The sequence below is a fragment of the Eubalaena glacialis genome, chromosome 6 (genome assembly GCF_028564815.1).
Source record: "Eubalaena glacialis isolate mEubGla1 chromosome 6, mEubGla1.1.hap2.+ XY, whole genome shotgun sequence".
NCBI lineage: Eukaryota > Metazoa > Chordata > Mammalia > Artiodactyla > Balaenidae > Eubalaena > Eubalaena glacialis.
This window is the reverse complement of record NC_083721.1, coordinates 127,825,388-127,844,990: the sequence shown is the minus strand read 5'-3', so window position 1 is coordinate 127,844,990 and position 19,603 is coordinate 127,825,388. Positions and strand designations below refer to the sequence as shown.

The following is a 19,603-nucleotide window of genomic DNA, read 5'->3' as shown; positions in this document are numbered from 1 at the left end:
TTGAGCTATCAGTTGGCTGGGGGTCACAATGCAAGGGACTTATTATGTGACACAATGGCACCACAGTACTCGTGAGATAACTACCTCCTGATAGGGTCCGGACACAGAACAGGAACTCTTGTAAAGACATCCGAGTCATATCAGGGAAAAGCTAATATAGATAGATTTTCCCTTAAAAGCTTGAAAACATACTATCTACTTCATGAAAAGAGTAATGCAAAATAAAACTACACTAAGATAGTATTTATCACCTATCAGATTGGCAAAAGTCCCAAGTTTGACAGCATGCTCTGTTGTTGAGGTTTTGAAAGAACATTCTCATACGCTATGAGAGGGAGAGCATATTGGTATAATCCCTAGCAATGGAAAATTTGCAACATTTGTCAAAATTTAAACTGCATATACTCTTTGACCTAGCAATTTCGCTTGTAGGGATTTATTCTACAGATATATTTACACACTTAGGAAATGTTATATATATAAGATTATTCATTGTGTCATTATTAGTATAAGACTGGAAATAACCCAATGTTCATATTAGGAGACTGGTTAAATAAATTATTTAATATAAAATAATATTATACAACTTAAAAAAAAATAAAAGATCTCCAAGACAAACGCTAAGTGAAAAAAGCAAAGTACAGTATAGTATGTAACAAGCTACCTTTGGTGTAAGAAAGGAGAAAAATGGGAATCTATATTCATTGATTATATATTCATAAAATGCTTAAGTATAACTGTCAGGATATGCTAGGTTATGCTGCAGTAACAAGTGACTAAAATTTCAGTGAATTATACAGCAATTTTTTTTTATTGTGTGCACTTCATGTCCATTAAAGACTGGCTGCAGCTCTTCCCCCCTCACTGTGAGACCCAGGCTGATAGACCATTAGGGAACTTTGCAGATTTCATGGCAGAGGGAGAGGGACGTGGCACCATGAATTAACTGGCTGTTAAATCTACCACCCAGGTGTGAACCAAACAATACTTCTGCCCACTTTTTGTTGGCCAAGCAAGTCACATGACCACTATTGAGCGCAACAGGACAAAAATGTATATCCTGTATGGAAGAGTACCGTAAATCACGTGATCAAGCCTGTTGACAGGCTTGTATAAGCCTCTCACTGGGAGGGGAAAAGACAATTATGAACAATAATGCAATTTGTCACTAAGAAATTAATGGAATGGTGATCACCTGTGGGATAAGGTTGGGGAAACTGGTTGGATAGGAGATAGGAATAAGATGGACACTTTCACTTAGCACATATATATATTTGAACTATGTGGAGATATTATCTATTCAAAAATATAAATAATTGTTGGCAAGTAGCCACATAAAAGTATATCCATGTCTCTCTTTCCTATGACATGAATATTGGATACATAATCTGAATCCACAGATAAGTTCCTGACATATTATTGATAGCAGTTCCTAATAATTCTTACTCAGAGGCGTGTCAAGGTCAGTAACTCAGATCAGTACAAAAGCAGTTCTCCATGCTCCATTCAAAGAAGAGTAACTGCTGGGAACACCACGGAAGAGACAAGTCTGGATCTACTTTATCTGGTTTGAGGACCCAAGTGACTCAGTGGGGAGCATCGTAGCCCCTGGGCCTTCACCCAGTGTGGGATACCAGGGACCCAGGATAGGATAGATAGATAACAAACCTAGGGCAGCTGGCAGGTGTGTAAACAGCAAGTGATTAAAACTCATGGGAAACCAGAGTTTAGCACCTAGAAGGCAAGACCAAGAATCAGATCTAAGAGAGAAGGAAGGCCATTAACTTAAAAATGAACTTTAAGGTTGGAAACTAAAAAGATGGGACATGGGTCAGGAGGTGGAGTGCAGGGTGAATGGGGGAGCAGTTCAAGGCCAAAGTCAAGACAGCAAAAGGAACAAAAGCCCCAGGTTTCCGGGCTATGAGCTGAGGGGGTGGCATCCAAGAGCTGAAAGTTTCTGGGAAGGACCCCATAGTAGCCCAGAGCATGAGCCCACCAAAGGCTGGGCCCCAAGAGCACTGTGTCTGGGATTTCAGAATTCATCCTGTGGCTCCCGGTGGTATTACCAGGAGTTTATAATCCACGGGGAATCTTACAGAGGAGGGTCCCGAAGCCCACCAGAGGGCAGCAGGGATTGCTTGAGGGGTTAAAACAGTTACCTGTGCACACAGCTCCTGCACTTGCAGATGCTCTGGAGATGCCTGTGCGGGCCTTAGTGGCCTTTGCATGGAGATGGAGGGTCTCCATGAGACTGGGTACATGGTTGATCATTCTCTCCTGTGATACTGCTTTCTGTCTTCCAGTATCATTTCAACCCCTCGCAGTCTGTCCTGGTGATGGAAGGTGATGACATTGGGAACATCAACCGTGCCCTCCAGAAGGTCTCCTACATCAACTCCAGGCAGTTCCCAACCGCGGGTGTGCGGCGCCTGAAAGTCTCTTCCAAGGTCCAGTGAGTGGACGCCGGGCAGCCTGGGGCTCAGCCAAGGCATCAGGGATGGTCCCTGGGAATGTTCTCTCGCAAAACAGGATTCACCTCTCTTCAACTATTGGCAGCTTCTCTGCTTTCCCTATGAGGACACCCCAATGGATCTGTGTTCTCTTTTTGTTGTTTTTTTTTAAGTGAAATATAGTTGGCATACAATGTTTTGTTAGTTTCAGGTGTACTGCTTAGTGATCTGATATTTACATACACTATGAAATGATCACTATGATAAGTCTGGTAACCATATGTCCCTATACAGAGTTATTACAATGTTATTGACCATATTCCTTATGCTGTATGTTACATCCCTGTGGATTTTTTATTTTATAACTGGAGGTGCGTACCTCTTAATCTCCTTCATCTATTTCACCCCACCCCCAACCCCCTCCCTTCTGGCAACCGCCTGTTCTCTGAATCTATGAGTTTGTTTTTGTTTTGTTTTTTAGATTCCACATATAAGTGAAACCATACGGTCTTTCTCTGTCTGACTTATTTCACTTAGCATAACACCCTCTAGATCTATTCGTGTTGTTGCCAATTGCAAGATTTTATTTTATTTTCTCATGACTTAGTAATATTTCATTGTGTGTATATATATATATACATCAGTTATTATTATTATAGTATTAATATATGTTAAATATATACTATATTACAAATATATATCATAAATATATATATACTATATATATATACATATATATATACATATATACACACACCATAAATATATAAAACCACATCTTCTTTATCCATCCATCTATCCTTGGACAGTTAGGTTGCTTCCATGTTTTGGTTAATGTAAATAATGCTGCAATGAACATTAGTGTGCATATATCTTAACGAATTACCATTTTTATTTTCTTCAGGTAAATACCCAGAAGTGAAATTGCTGGATTATATGGCAGTTCTATTTTTAGTTTTGGGGGGGAACCTCCATACTGTTTTCCATAGTGGCGGCACAAATTTACATTCCCAATAGTGTTTAGAGGTTTCCTTTTCTCTACATGCTCGCCAACACTTTTTATTTATTTTATTTTTGATATTAGCCATTCTGACAGAGGTGAGGTGGTACCTCATTGTGGTTTTGATTCACATATCCGTGATGATTAGTGATGTTGAACATCTTTTCATGTGTCTGTTGGCCATCTGTATGTCTTCTTTGCAAAAATGTCTATTCAGGTCCTCTGCCCATCTTTTAATTGGGTTATCTGTTTTTTGCTGTTGAGTTGTATAAATTCTTTGTATATTTTGGATATTAACCCCTTACTATATAAGATTATTTGCAAATATCTTCTCCTATTCATCAGGCTGGCTTTTTATATTGTTGATAGTTTCCTTCACTGTGCAAAAGCTTTTTAGTTGGATGTAGTCCCATGTGTTTATTTTTGTTTTTGTTTCCATTGCCCGAGGAGACAGATCCAAAAAAATATTGCTAAGACCGATGTCAAAGGGCATACTGCCTATGCTTTCTTTTAGGAGTTTTATGGTTTCATATCTTACTCATTTTGAGTTTACTTTTGTGTATGGTGTGAGAAAGTAGTCCAGTTTGATTCTTTTGCATGTAGATGTCCAGTTTTCCCAACACCAGTTATTGAAGAAGTTGTCTTTTCCTCATTTTATATTCTTGCCTCCTTTATCATTGATTAATTGACCGTATATGCATGGGTTCAGTTCTGAGCTCTCTATTCTGTTCCATTGATTTATGTGTCTGTTTTTGTGCCAATACCATACTGTTTGGATTACTCTAGCTTGGTAGCATAGTCTGAAGTCAGGAGTGTGATACCTTCAGCTTTGCCCTTCTTTCTCAAGATTGTTTTGGCTATTTGAGATCTTTTATGGTTTTAAACAAATTTTAGAATTATTTATTCTAGTTTGGTGAAAAATACCATTGGCATTTTGATAGAGATTGCATTGAATCTGTAGATTGCCTTGGGTCATATGGTCATATTAATAATATTAATTCTTCCAATCCATGAGCATGGTATATCTTTCCATTTGTTTGTAATGTCTTTAATTTCTTTCATCAATGTCTTGTAGTTTTCTGAGTAGAGGTCTTCTACCTCCTTGGTTAGATTTATCCCTAGGTATTTTATTCTTTTTGATGTAATTGTAAATGGGATTGTTTTTTAATTTCTTTTTCTGATAGGTTGTTGTCAGTGTACAGAAACGCAACAGATTTCTGTATATTAATTTTGTATCTAGCAACTTACTGAATTCATTTATTAGTTCTAACAGATTTTGGTAGCATCTTTAGGATTTTTCTGTGTATGGTATCATGCTCAACAAATGTTTATTAATTGAATTAAATTAACCAACCTAGCCTTGATAGAGCTCCTAAATACCATGAGTATGCAAGAGAAAGAAAAGGCATGGTTCTTGTCCCCAGGGATCAGAGTTAAATTAAGGAGATGAGACTATCACTGTGACCTTTAAATAACACCCTTACTGGCCTATCAAATCATTTCTCAGCCAAACAGCTGCTTGGGAGGGCAGCTAGGAAGGGGACCCCAGAAAAACTCCTGAGAAGCAGAAAGGGGGTCACCTGGCACCTGGAGCCAGAAGAAGGAACCAGAAAGACAGGAACAAGGGTTGGAAAGATGGGTCTGCTGACTGCCATGTTGCCAGGGCCTGGGACAGATGCCAGGATAAAGTCCACAGGCGGCAATTACATTCAACAGTTCTAGTGATCGAGAAAGTGCTCCCACCTCCACACTAAAGGCCACCCCTGGAGGCTGGGGGTAGGGAGCAGGCACCTCCAGGTCAGCGCCACACTGCACTGAAGAAGAGGGACCAGACTGGCTAGTCTCCAGCCTTAGGACCAGGTTTCCATAAACTGGCAAGGGGAGGGGTGTCCTCTGTAAATGGTAGGGTTGGTGCCACAAAGGCAAAAACTCTGGGAGCAGGAGCCCACCACTTACTTCCACACCTTGCCCACCCTGGAGAAGAAGTTGGAGTGTCTCAGCCTACCCTTCCCCCAGGAACTTTGCCAAGGGATGCAAGTTGATGGCTGCCACCAGCTGGAGTCCACCCATCATTCCCACAGCATCTCTCTAGACCCTGGGGTTCTCCATTTTAGCTTAGGTCTTTGGTCTAGATGATCAGCAGAGAGTGCCAGTGACACACATGCCTGATGAGGTCTGATGACACTGTTAGATCTGTCAACATTTACTGAGCTCCAACCATGATGCAGGCTCTTGGGCAGCTTCCTATCTACATGTCATCTGCATTTAAGCCTTACTACTAAAAGGTAATTAATTATTCACCCCCACTGTATAGATGAAGAGACTGAGGTTCACAGGAGTCGTGCTCCTTGCCCAGAGCCTCCCAGCCCAGGAGTGGCAGAGCCAGGCACGGACCCTTGCCTGTCTCACATCCGAGGCTTTGCTCTTGTTGTCACACCACTCTGGCTCCCAGATATTTTTGTGGCAGTGTATCAGGAAAAAGGAGTATGATTACAATAGCAGTCTGCTGGCACATCTGGAAGAGGCACCGCACTTGTGTGATATCCTTGTAGAGAGAGAACATATACACTGTTCCGGCAGGCAGGAGAGTTTAGCCCTGGGGTCTCACTCAGTAAAATGGCTGTAACTAACCAGCCAGACAACAATTTATTTACCAAATCCTTATGCACATAACAAGCAGTTGCTGTCTAATTAATGTTGCCATTGATTGCTTTGTTAAAGGATAATTAAAGGTCTAATAGTTACTTGTTGCTGGTATAGAAAATTCCTATTTCACCCAGGAGCTAATCTTTTCAAGTCCCTAGATTGCTAGTAGTTTTAACTAAAATGCGGCTTTGAATCTGAATGTCTGTTGACATCCTCAGAGGCTCTCAGGCAGTCAGGATGTCTCATCGAGGACTAGAGTTGGCTGTATGTAGCTTTGTCCGTGGCCGGATGATTCCAGGGTTTGCTCTTCAGTTGCCGTGACTGCTGTTTTCCCAGGTGCTTTGGAGAAGATGTGTGTATCAGCCTCCCCGACGTGGACGCCTACGTGATGGTGCTGCAGGCCGTCGAGCCCCAGATCACCCTCCATGGCACGGACCGCTTCTGGAGACCCACTGCCCAGTTTGAAAGCGCCAAAGGGGTGACCCTCTTCCCCGACATCAAGATTGTGAGCACCTTCGCCAAAGCCGAGGACCCCGGTGACTTGAAGACCACAGGTACAGGTGCACACTGGGTTGGGGTGGGTGGAACCTTAAATTCTCACGTAAAGTATGATTCTCGTCAATCACACTTCAGGACAACTGAGGTATTGTTCACCATAGCGGGGTAATTTATGATAACGGAACAAAAAAGCCTGGAAACAATGCAGATAAATAACAGAGAGGAATGAATGGCTTAGCAAATTGTGGTACCCCCATAGAAGAGGTATGATGTTGGAGGGAAGGCACTTATGCCAAATAGTAAGTTAAAAAAAAAAGCAAGATGCAAATTACAGAGTAGCTACATGTAGAGTGATCGCAACTCTGTCAAGAAAAAAAATATGTAGAAAAATGCCCAGAAGGAAACACACCTAATGCTAACAGTGATATTCTCTGAGAAAGAGAAGAGCCAATTTGTTTCTGCTCCCCTTCACTTCTCTACAACTGCAAAATGTTCTGTAGTACACGTGTATTATTTTGGTAATGAGAAGAAAAGTTAAAGAAGCATGAAGAAAAAAATAGAGCTGCATCTTAATATATACACCGTAAAAGTCTCCTTCAGCAATATCACTCTCAACTCTCAGGGAACTTTCCAGTTGTTCTTTCCAACAGTTTCATTGTCGGGAGGGCTGTTCAGTAAAAGTAATTTGAATTGTCTGCCAGGAAGAAACACTGAGTTGCACTGAAGCTACATTATATTCGGCTGGTCGGGGGAGAGGGATGGAAGGATATGGAAGGAAGGCAGGAAAACCTGGGGCCCAGATCTACAGGGGGAATACGAGTTTGAGAACCATCCTTTGCTGCCTCCTCCAAAAGAATGTTTTCAACTCTCCCTCTCCCCCTCCCAAAGCAGCTGCTAACGATGTGCTAGTGCCAGTGGACCTGAGTTCCCGAAGGGCTGCTTCTATAATAATCCTAACTACCCACTGCCTTAAACCACGCTGGTCCCCAGCAAATGGGATGCCTGGCAAGACAGCCCTTCTTAGCTCACAAAAATAGATGGTGTTATACCACCTGTCTGGGCAGGACCGTTTCCCAGTTACACTCCAAGGTGCATTAGGTCGTGTGATCTTCCCTCTTGCCCTCATCTGTGGCTAATATCAGACAGGAGAAGGAAGGGCCTCCAACTGCGGTGGCTGCAGGCCGTAGCTGAGAGTATCTGGATTCCCGAGGCCTGACATCAGCCTATAGGCAACACAGGGACAAGCAATTATCTGGGTCCACATCTCACCTTCTGTTTATGAGAGGTGCCTGCAGACTGCATAGCCAAGTGCCCGAGAGCTATTGTGTAGTACTTTTAAAATTTCACTTTTATCGTTGTAAGAATAATCATTATTATGGGTGCCGTAAACAAGCAGGCTAATGGCATTTGCCACCCGTGACCCTCTCCACCACCATCTTCTGCCCTCATCGACTCACTCTTTGTGCTGTCTCAGTACCAATGACACCACACCCCTCTCTCCCTCTGTGTTAGCTTGCATGTCTACTCACTCTTTACCCTCGGCCTGGAAGGTCCCTCTCTGTCCCGTTCCCCATTATTGCTGACAAAAATCTCTACCTTCAACCCCTCTTCCAGAAGACCCCACCACCCTGACCCCAGGCTGGTACTGTACATGCCCAACCACTCTGTACGCTTCCAGCCACTAGCACTCTCTCTCACACACAATGGCGAGCCCTCGGTGGTGATTATCTGTTTATTAAACCAGACAAGGATCTCCTCCAGAGCCCAGCTTATTGATTTGCCAGTAAGTCCCTGAGCCCAGTACAGTCCCTTCAGCACACTGGGAATCAGGGAAACTGATGGAAGATTTTGTCCATGTGCAAGCACAAGAGAACGGGAGAAAATGGTGGGGTCAACACGCCCCCTACCTAGGGTGAGCAATCAGTCAGCAGTTGGGTCATAGGAGCCAGGATGACCCAACCTGACCTGACAAGAGTACGGCTCCCAAGAAAACCCAGAAACCACAGGCCATTTGAAAGAGAGATATACGTGTACCATTAGTAATGACAGACTTCGTTAAGTGTATATTAATGAGCTTTTAGATTTTGCCAACGCTACACGAAGCCATTGAGATTGGCAAGCATTTAAAAAGTAAGTGTAGGAAATTATTTATAACAACATATATCCATTGAGAGCAAAAAGTGTTTCTGGTATCCCTTAAAAATTAAACAAAATAAAATAATTATTTAAAATAGCTCTCTCATCTTTTGTGAATCCTTTTAAAATTTGTTTTCATAAATGTTTTATCATGCACAAAATATACCAGTCTGCTTAATGAGTAAATATACTTATTTAAATGATCTCTAGTTCACAGATTTTTCAATAAAAGCCCACAAGATCAAAAATATTCGAAGACCACTGGCCCAGAGGTTGAGACTTTCACAAAGTTTGGGATCAGAAAGTCATGGTTGCCATCCAGCTCCTCCCCTGTTGTCTGCGTGACCCCAGGCAATCCACCCCACCCCACCCCATGGACTGTCCATTCCCCCATCAGTGAAATGGGAAAATAGTAATAGTACCCCCTCTAGTGTCTGTCTGTTAGGATTTCCTTTGCACTGTGCCTAGCGTATAGCAAGGACTCCATAACTACTAATCACTTTTATTTTAAAGTAGGATTTTCATTTAGGACTGCCAACCTGTCCAGCATTCAAATACTCAGACACTCCCCTGGGAAACTTGGGGTCATAGTATCAGGCAAGGACAGCTAGGCTGTCCAGGAACCAGAAACACAGGAACAAGGGTTGGAAAGATGGGTCTGCTGACTGCCATGTTGCCGGGGCCTGGGACAGATGCCAGGATAAAGTCCACAGGCAGCAATTACATTCAACAGTTCTAGTGATGGAGAAAGTGCTCCCACATCCACACTAAAGGCCACCCCTGGAGGCTGGGGGTAGGGAGCAGGCACCTCCAGGTCAGCGCCACACTGCACTGAAGAAGAGGGACCAGACTGGCTAGTCTCCAGCCCTAGGACCAGGTTTCCATAAACTGGCAAGGGGAGGGGTGTCCCCTGTAAATGGTAGGGTTGGTGCCACAAAGGCAAAAACTCTGGGAGCAGGAGCCCACCACTTACTTCCACACCTTGCCCACCCTGGAGAAGAAGTTGGAGTGTCTCAGCCTACCCTTCCCCCAGGAACTTTGCCAAGGGATGCAACAGCTTGCCAACTAGACTAACGAATTTACTTATTTAATTGTATCACCAGTGCAGCTCCACTTGAGCAATGTGTCGTCATACTGCTCCATGCCAGCCCCTCAGATACTGAAGAGTTAGTCACGCCAAGCACTTCTGCCCAGAGTCCGCTGGGAGAGACAGAGACACACACCATGACCACGCGGGGAAAGCTATGAGAGCCCGGTGGAGGGGCACTCATCTCTGGTCCCAAAGGAGACCAATCCTTCTTGAGCATCTATTCTGTGCCACACATTGTTTTCAATCCTCTCAATGCCCTTACCCTCTTTACAGATGAGGAAATTGAGGGGTAGGTGGTTTCTCTAATACTGTACAGCTTCTCAGGAGCAGTGCTGGTATTCAAATTCACATCTTTTGACTGCTGTGTTCACGCTCGTCACATAAATTCATGCCGCCCAGCCTCAAGGGCTGCCTGGACATCCGTCCAAGCAGTGGAGGTGATATTTGGGATCGCCCAGCCTCTCCTCCTGACCCAGCCTGAACCTGGGGTTCAGTCACGGAGGAGGAGGAGGAAGTGTCAGGGCAATGATCTGAGCTGTCCTCACTCCTGTGTTTTCCACGTGTCTGTCTTCCCACAGCCCCCAAATCAGCAGTTTTTGAAGAAATGCTTCACAACTTAGATTTCTGTGACATTTTAGTGCTGGGAGGGGACTTGGACCCCAAACAGGAGTGCTTGGAGCTCAACCACAGTGAGCTCCACCAGCGACACCTGGACGCCACCAACTCCACGGCCGGCTACTCCATCTACGGTAAGGCCGTGCTCTGTCCTGCACCCAGTGGTCCCTTCTCAGTGGCCTGTCCAGGGAGTCATGAGTGTGATGGCAGCTCCATCTCCTGTGGAGGTGGGTCAGGAGGGAACTCTTGACCTCAAAGCGTGGACTTCTAGCCCCTCCTTTGGCGAGCTACTCCAGTGTCCTGGGAACTTGGCTCCCGTTCCACTCCTGGGGAAATCTGTAGAAACTAGGCGGGTGCCTGCTCTTATCATGTTTGATCTCAGCAAGTATTACAGCAACATTTGGCAGATTGAGGCCAAACATTCTGGTCAGAGCCCAATCTAGATGGAAATTCTGTGCTTCAGTTTAATTGGCTCCTTAGAATGTCTGCACTGGCACATTGTCTGCCCCTAAACACCCTGAGCTCTTACCCTCACCGACTTCAGGAGACCCACACCGCCAGCAGCTGCAGCCTGTCTCCCCAGCCCCTCTTCTGCCTTCTTATGACAGGTGTGGTCTCTTGACACAGGTGTGGGCTCCATGAGCCGCTATGAGCAGGTGCTACGTCACATCCGCTACCGCAACTGGCGTCCAGCTGCCCTGGAGGCCCGGCGGTTCAGGATCAAGTGCTCGGAACTCAATGGGCGCTACACCAGCAATGAGTTCAACTTGGAGGTGAGTGAGTCCTGCAGTTGCGAGGGAAGCCCCGGCCCGCCCATTCATTCACTTCGCTTATTCGGGAGAAATGGAGCCACTGGTCCACCTGCCACTCCCGGTCCACAGCATCTCTCCCTGCTCTTCTCAGGTCAGCGTCCTCCATGAGGTCAGAGTCTCAGACAAGGAGCACGTCAACCACCTCATCGTGCAGCCGCCCTTCCTCCAGTCTGTCCACCACCCAGAGTCCCAGACTAGCATCCAGCACAGTTCAGGTAGGTCACCTGGGAGGAGGGACCTCAGGACACCAGGTGCTGATTGTGCCTCAAGACCGTCCACTCAACAGACAGTTAGGGTGCAGCAGCCAGAGGCGCCCAGAACTGAAGGAGGTGCCTGGCCGTGGAGAAGCTATGGGCCTGGCTCTGAGGCACTCACGGCCTCAGGAGGGAGCAGGTCAAGTACACAAGAAATTATAAGAAATGTATAATAGCAGATGTTCTACAAAGGGCTGGGGTAAAATTTTGCAAGTCCTTTTAGACCCAACTCAAAGCTATACGCTGTATGTAGCCTTCCCTGAGCCCCTCACACATGCTCACACACATGTATGCACCATATTGCAAAGTCTCCCACCCTTACTTCTGTTCCAGTACCTTCCATATTGTCTTCCTATCTGGCGGGCACTTCGGTCTGTCCCGACTGAACTCCACAGTTTCTAGCTCTCAGGGGGAGGGGAGGGGGGCTGCCCTATACTCTGATGGAAAAAGCAAGAGATCAAAGAGAATGTGCAGTTATTGAGCACCTACTATGTGCCTCTGTGGAAATTCACATAGATGATTTCATTTGCTCCTCACAACTACCCATGGGATAGGAATGATGAAGTCTACTATATAGATGAAAAAAGTGAAGCCCAGAGAGAGTAAGGTTCTGACCCAGAGCTCTCCAACTGGGCAGTGTAGGGCCGATTTTAACCTACACATGGATGTTTCAATCGTGTTCCATCCCAAGGGTGAGCTAGTCCCTTGCTCACCACGTCCTGCGAATTCCTTCCTCATTCCAGTGGTCCCAAGCATTGCCACGGTGGTCATCATCATCTCCGTGTGCATGCTGGTGTTTGTCGTGGCCATGGGCATGTACCGGGTCCGGATCGCCCACCAGCACTTCACCCAGGAGTCTGAGGCTGCCAAGGAAGCCGAGATGGATTGGGATGACTCGGCACTTACTATCACGGTCAACCCCATGGAGGTAACAATCCTCTCGCGGGGGCTGGGAGCTCAGAGTGGGATGCTTCTCCTCCACCCAGCTCCATCCTTCCTGTGCCAGAAGCCCTGCCCAGCTAGCCCAGCCCCACTGGTCCTTCCCTTCTCTGGGCTCCTCCAGCCCTCTCAACCTGCATGAGTCACACTTACCCACCAAATGCATTCACTGCTTAAAAACGTGTGAATTGCTCTCACCCAACAAACAAAACCAGACATTTCTTAAGGCAAGCAGTCACGTGGTGTCTGTCCTTGGCCTCCCCCGTAGTATTTAGCTCAGAGCTGACTCACTCTCAGGGACTCAGTATTGAATTTTTGATTAGCTACCAGTATAAATTAGTTGGCTTTGCTCCATCTGCCTGCAGAGCTCACTTAAAGACTCAGAATATGTTAATACAAAAACCCAACGGTAATACCTGCCATTTATTGAGCCCCCATCACGCCAGCACTGCACGGGGTCCTCAATACGCACCACCTCATTTAATCTTCCCAGTAACCTGTGAAGTGGGAGTCACCCTCCTCATTTCCCAAGGTAGGACCAACTCAGAGAGGGAAAGTAAAGTACTCAAACTCTCAGAGCTGGTAATGGCACCACCAGTATGCAAACTCACGTCTGTCTGATTCTAAAGTTATCTTTCCAGTTGGCCATCAGCCCCCAGAATCGACCCATGAGTATCCAAATGCCCCTGATCTGGACATATGACTATCAAGAAAAGCCGCTTCCGTCGGGCCCTTTGGTCTGCCCATGGCTGCTGGGTGGGGGGAAAGGCAGGAGTAAGAAAGCGAGGGAGTCTATGGCCATCAGGAGGAGTCACTGAGGAATGAAAAGAAAAGTATCCCAGCCAGTCCCCAGTTTCCCCGCCTCACCTGGCCTCCTGCTCCAACTTCAGAGCCGGCGTGCCAATGCAGGTCAGCTCGTCCCAGCGTGTGCTGTACGTATAGGGCTGAGCGCACCACTGTGCGGACCCCAGCATTTCCACCTTCAAAGAGCTGAGCCTCGGGCCTAGGAGGCAAGATCATTATGCTTGGAGCAGTCTGAGTACCTGGCCAGAGCGTGCTCACCAAGGGCTAACCTGGCGATGCCTGCAGCCAGTGAAGCATGAGCAGGGAGAACCTTTGGGGCTGTCCAGGGAAGATCTCTTGGAGCCTAAGAGAGGCCTTGAAGAATGAGTAGGATCTGGGGGAGGCAAAGGTAGAAGAGAAAACACTCCAGAGATGGGATGTAGCCAAGCATGGGCTCACATCTTTTATGGCTGGTTTATGAACTCAAAACATAAATCCAGAAATAAGATTTGACTGGAATTGCCAAAAAGCTGGGGGGAGGGGGAGGGCACTGGAAAAGCGTGGGGTAGAGTTTGAGGACACAAGTCCGGGGCTGAGGGGCAGGCGTGGAAAATGAGGACCGTGAACTTTGTCCTTCTGAAAGGAGTATTTTTGAGGGGCGGCACACCTGAGTCTTGGCTTAGAAGACCTTCTGCTCCCAGAGACATGATTTTCCCACCTGGAAGAGGGATACAAGCTTAAATGCTATCCTTGCATTGAGAAGCAAGTCACTGAAGACTTGGAAACCTATGTAGATAGGTTTCAGAAATGCCAGAAAAAAAACTCTGGCCCGAAAGCCTCCCTGAATGATGGATGGGATCGGCTTAAATGTCCAAGGTTTAAAACGCAACGATTTACCTTGAGTTTGGGTCCTGGAATTTGCCATTGCTTGTCTTTGTCCTTAGCCCTCCGATTGGTCTTTCACCAAAGGACTTCCCTTCCAGAAAGCCCATCTCCCGGCCCAAGGGTTCAGCATCAAGGGAAGGAGTTCCAAGGGGCCCTAAATGTCTCTTTAATGGAGGGTGAAACTTAAGCTCCAGCGTGGCTTCCGTTTGATCCCTGATGAGCGTTTCCCTTCTCTCCCTGCCATCCAGAAACACGGAGCCCCAGGGCGTGGGGAAGATGAGACCGAGGAAGAGGAGGAGGAGGAAGACCTAAGCTCGAGCAGCAGCAACTCCGAGGGCAGTGATGAGGAGGAGGAGGAGGATGGGGTGGGCAGGGGCAGACACGGGCAGAGTGGAGCCAGGCAAGCCCAGCTAGAGTGGGATGACTCCACCCTCCCCTACTAGTGCCCGGCCGTCTGCGCCCGCCCACGTGTCCCTTTTGGAAGCCCCGCCCGATGTACGCCCCAGCCTATCACATCGCCTCTGATTTCTATGACAGGTCCCGGCAGGCCTTCCCCAGCATCCTGGAACCCACCCTTTACGCCTTGGGTACTCCCCGCGTCCCAGCCCTGGGGTGGTTCTCAGAAGCCCAGCGTCATCCTCACTGGGGACTTCAGGGGGGACTTTGTCCTGTGGCCCCCACTTCTCTTGCACTGGGCTCACCCAGCAGCCTGTCAGTGGATCCGTGGGTACCGTGTTTGCTCTTCCCTGCAGGGGAGAAGGTCAGCCTTCCTGTCGCTCCCCTACCTGGGCTCCACGTTCTCAGGGCCCTGAGGTTCCAACCCACTGTGCAGGCACTGACTCCGCAGTGTCTCCACACCGACCATCAGGTTCTTCACACCTGACTCTCCAGGCTGCTTCCTACAAGCAGGATGGTCAGACTCCACACGCCCGAGGTCTAAGTCCTCAACACTTCAAAGGAACGTCCGTACCGAGGTGGAATTAAGTTTGCAGGGAAAGGTTTGCCTAGGCTTCCCCCACTGCTCCCCACCGCCACACACACATGCTCTCCCATTTTGGAGAGCCTTTCCCTTTGTCCTTTTTGAGGCCACAGAAGCTCATATGAAAAGTCTGAAACCAAGAACAGGCCCTTGGCCACAGCAGGGTCTGGTTCCAGCCAAAGTTCTCTGAGAACCTGCCTTCCTGGCAGCCGCTGAGACCCACGGTGCTGCCCTGCTGGGGGCTCCCACCACACGACACCATGAGGGCCAGGAAGCATTGCACATAGCCACTGCCCTGGGTGACAGCTGTGACAAGCCTACAGCCAGGGATCAGAAGGAAGGGCTTCATGGTGGACGCAGAGCTGGGTGACAGGGGTGGCTGCGCTCTCCTGGGCCAGAGGGCGACCCCAAGGTTGACAAGGCTCTCACTGTCTAGTCTTAGGATCCCTCATCCCCTAGTTCACAGTTTTGCCTCTTGAGAAGATACACTCCTCTTGGATGTTTTGGAACAAGCATGAACTGCGCTGAGTCTAAAATAAGAGTTTGGAGATTTAACTGCTAGAAATTAGAAGCATCTTTGCCATAATAACAGCTTCTTTCTTCTTCTCAGAAAAGGAGCAATGCTTTGGGTGGAGGGCAAATATATCCAAAAACCATTTCCTTCTTTCCTTCTATTTTTTAATAAGGAAACCTTTTCCATCTCCATCTTAACATGGACACTTTTGGAGAACTGTTGCTATAGTAACTGGTCTGTGATCTTTTCTGGCCGAGAGCATAGCAGGCAAGAGCTAGGGCTGTTAGAGGACTTCCATGAGGCTCTAAGAACGTCTTTGTTTCAAATGTCTTGGGCTTTTTTTGTCTTCAGTATGTATGATCTGTCCCCTCTCTCCCCTACCCCAACCCCCAGCCCATCCTGTACTGGCACGGGCACAGAGCTGGTCCCTAGGCACAGGGTATTCAGGTTCAAAAGAAAGTTCGGAATCTGTTCATCCTACTCCCTGTGTCAGAGAGACACAGCTACTCTCCTACTCAGAGAGAGCTTAGGAAGGGGGACCACCATCAATGTCTTTTAGTCTGACCTCCACCCAGTGAGGATCCGTGACAGGTCTTTGCAACCTTCTGATTTGAGGAAACCACCTTAGGCAGCCTTTTGCTTTGCCTAAAGTGTTTTTTGCATCTGTTTCCTCCTCTGAGCCTCACAATAATCCCATGAGGGAGTGGGGAACGTCTGTTGTTAGACCCATTTTCATGACGAGTAAACTGAGCTTCAGAGATTCAACATCTTGCTCAGAGTCCTTTCGAGGCATAGACAAGACGGGACTCCCCACTCCTGGCCCAGTGTCTACCACCCTGATTCTACCTATTCGTATTCACGCAGCTAACAGGCATTGCTGAGGACCTACTACGTGCTAAGCGCTCTACCAGCAGCTGTGGGAAAGGGAGAATGCGGAAGAAGCTCCTCCCTCAGAAGACTTGATAGGTGCAGAGGAGAAACAGTCAGGCATAGAAATCATACATGAGACAAATGCAGAGGGAGGGAGAGGAGAAGTCACAGGAAGAAGAGGGACACATTCGCAAACTCTACCCATGCTCTGATTTTCCCCTCCTTAGAAGAGACGCTGGCAGAAGTTTGGGGTTTTATATTCATTGAATGGAAATAGACACCTCTGTGAATTTTCCCAGTCAAATAGCCCTTTTCTATCAGGCAGGGTCTGCGCATCTACAAGGAGAAAATCTTGGATTTTGGGTCCTCACAGTCCCCTTAGTTAAATAAAAAGAGACTTTTTAGCCGGGCATTTAGGAGCTAACAGAGTTCTTCCAAAATTAAGGCAGTAAAATGAATATTGTATTTATAGGTTTAAAGCCAATTCTTTTAGAATTGGATTTTGATTTAAGTCCGGTGTTCATGCGAGTGCTTTCTTCTGCTAGGTCTTTCGGTTTGGCTGCAGTGGGGAAGGTGGTCTGGTGCCCTCCAACTGCCTGCTATGGCTACACCACTTATTCACGGCTCAGTGAGCCGCCTGGGGCATGTGAAACCATTTCGTGGATTTTTCAGGGCTGGAGGGGGGCGGGGGGAGGGAACAGGTGAAAGTGGCGCTTGGCCAGGGCAGCAGAGTTGATTCATTTGTGACTGGACTCATATGTAGAGAAACCATGGGGTCAAGTCCCCTTGTTTCCCATCGAGCCCTTTCCACCAACTCCTGCCGTGGGAGGTCAGCCTGCATGCCAGCCCCAAGGACAAGGCACTTGAAGTGATGCTGCTGGGTCAGTGGGCATTTATCGTGTTCCCAGAACCCTGCTCAGCGCCATGGGTGAGAACAAGAAGGGGAGACTATATAAAAGTAGCAGAAGCTTCGGGGAGTATCCAGGTGAGTGGTGAGTAATGTGATCTGCCCTCTCGCAGAGATTCTAACCACAGGTGGAAAATGCCATTCACAAGCCCAGCGTCGTCCAGGCTCCATCTGCTGGCATCTGGGAACCAAAACTCCCAGATGGCCAGATCCCCTGTGGCTTCCCACCCAGACAGCAGCAGCAGTACTTGTACACTTGTACTGGGGGGAACAGCTGACCAGTTTGGCCACAGGCCAGACCAGTGCTTGTCTTGCCAGGTGGATGACCAGATCCCGCTCTCTGGAGGTTGAAAATACATAGGCGGGAACCTCTCACGTGACTCAGGTGACAGGGAGGAAGCGAAAGAGGAGCTTGAGGTGGAGGAAGCCAGTACAGAATGAGTTGCCCTAGCGGAGTAAAGCAATCAGCTAGTTGGTCATCAGACTTAAAGAACAAGAAAAGTACATTCTAGTAGGTTTAATCAAATGCTATAAATCTGACCAAGGCCCCAGTTCACCTAGCTACCAAAAACGTGAGTGGATTCTGCTTTCACCACCTCTTTCTTGAATGTACACAGCCATGCTATCAAGCAGGGCTTAGCCCACCCACCTCTGCTTGTAGCAAGGACTGTGCCTGGCGGACCTGGACCCTGCAGGGAGATGGGCTCCTGAAGGGGAAGCAATGTCCTCTGTTCCTATACAACAGGGACTGGCAAACTTCACCTGTAAAGATCCAGTTAGTAAATACTTCGGGCTTTGCAGGCCATGCGGTCTCTGTAGCAGGTATTCGACCCTGCCACGGTAGCGTGAAATGAGCCACGGACAATATGCTTAAATGAATGGATATGGCTATATTTCCCAAAAAACTTTATTTATGAACACTAAAAAGAAGCAGGCAATTTGAATTCATATTGTTATCACATGTCACAAAATTTTATGACTCTTTTTTTATTTTCAAGCATTTAAAAATGGAGAAATCTTTCTGAGCCCACAGGCCTTTCAAAAACTAGCAGCCGGCCAGATTTTGCCCAGGGGCCATGGTTTGCACACCTCAACCATGTGTGTGGGGAAAGCAGCCTTCCAGCTGCCAAGGGAAAGCAGATTACTATCTTAGGCCCTCCCATCAGCTACCCAGTGGTCTTTGCCTCCAAAATAAACAGCAAATAACACCACAGTCCTTAATTAAGCTGTTTTTAAAATCCATGTTCCGGGGGAAAAACAAAACCAAAACCAAAACCAAAAAATACTTATTGCTCGTTGAATTGCCTCAAATGGAGGGAAGCATTCCTCAAGAACTGAAAGGCTTGGGTCCAGGAACCTGCTGACCACGGAGTACAAACCCCATTGAGCTAAGGGCTAACTCCCAGGCCCAGGGCCTTCCTCCAATGACTCAGCCCATAATGATTTCTAAGCAGGAATGTTCATTATTTCAGACTGATTTCCATTCAGCCCTGCTCATGCCATCACTCTAAAAATGATCTAAAAGTCTTGTGACGGTTTGAATCAATACAGCATAATCAGTAGAAAGCCCGCCCCGGCACACTTCAAAATTAACATTCTTCTTGGCTGTATGATTCAATTTTAGCCAAAGGAGGACTTTTTTCTTAACCGTCCTCTCATTTAAATTAACCAAATCAGTTTTACAAAAAAGTGAGAGAGCTGGTCTAATCCTCTGAAAAAATTTACCAGTGCAAAGTAGACGCTCTTCAGGGATGATCATTCTGAGGCCTTTGGGGGATCCCCAAAGCCTCCTGCCATGTACTCTGGCAGGCTACGGATGCTACACTATTCTCTGGCTGCATCAGACATTTATCAAGGCTGACAAGCCAAAGCCCTGGGCACAATTTAATTTTCATGGAACCACTTTCCGTTGTCCAGCTGTAGGCAAAGGAAATGAGTAATGAAAGTTTTGAAGTCTACTCCAGCACCTTCATTTCCCTGCCTTTATTTGCTTTACTTTATACATTTATTCTTCACTTGGTAAGAAGTGGGTTAGAGGCCAAACTTGACTATCCTAGGGAGACAAAAAGAGACAGAAGATGTCACCTCCACCAGCACCCCAGAAAGCAATCAGACACCCCCTGTATGCCATCATGAACAGATGGGATTCCGTGTTTGCAGCTATGTTCAATGTAATTCAGCAAACCCTTGGTCAGCGCCCATGGTGTGCCACACCCGGTGCCAGG

General features: G+C 47.0%; 1 protein-coding gene across 1 annotated transcript in view; it reads left to right on the top strand.

Moving 5' to 3' along the window:
- The window catches only part of CLSTN2 (calsyntenin 2), a 660,240-nt gene extending 643,097 nt beyond the window's left edge, over positions 1–17,143 (top strand). Inside the window, exons 11-17 of the mRNA XM_061194598.1 lie at positions 2,304–2,452; positions 6,433–6,650; positions 10,399–10,569; positions 11,063–11,208; positions 11,339–11,462; positions 12,245–12,429; positions 14,357–17,143. Coding sequence (XP_061050581.1) covers positions 2,304–2,452; positions 6,433–6,650; positions 10,399–10,569; positions 11,063–11,208; positions 11,339–11,462; positions 12,245–12,429; positions 14,357–14,551 — 1,188 coding nt within the window. The 3' untranslated portion in view covers positions 14,552–17,143. The remainder of the gene's footprint in view (positions 1–2,303; positions 2,453–6,432; positions 6,651–10,398; positions 10,570–11,062; positions 11,209–11,338; positions 11,463–12,244; positions 12,430–14,356) is intronic.
- Positions 17,144–19,603: the final 2,460 nt, after the last annotated feature.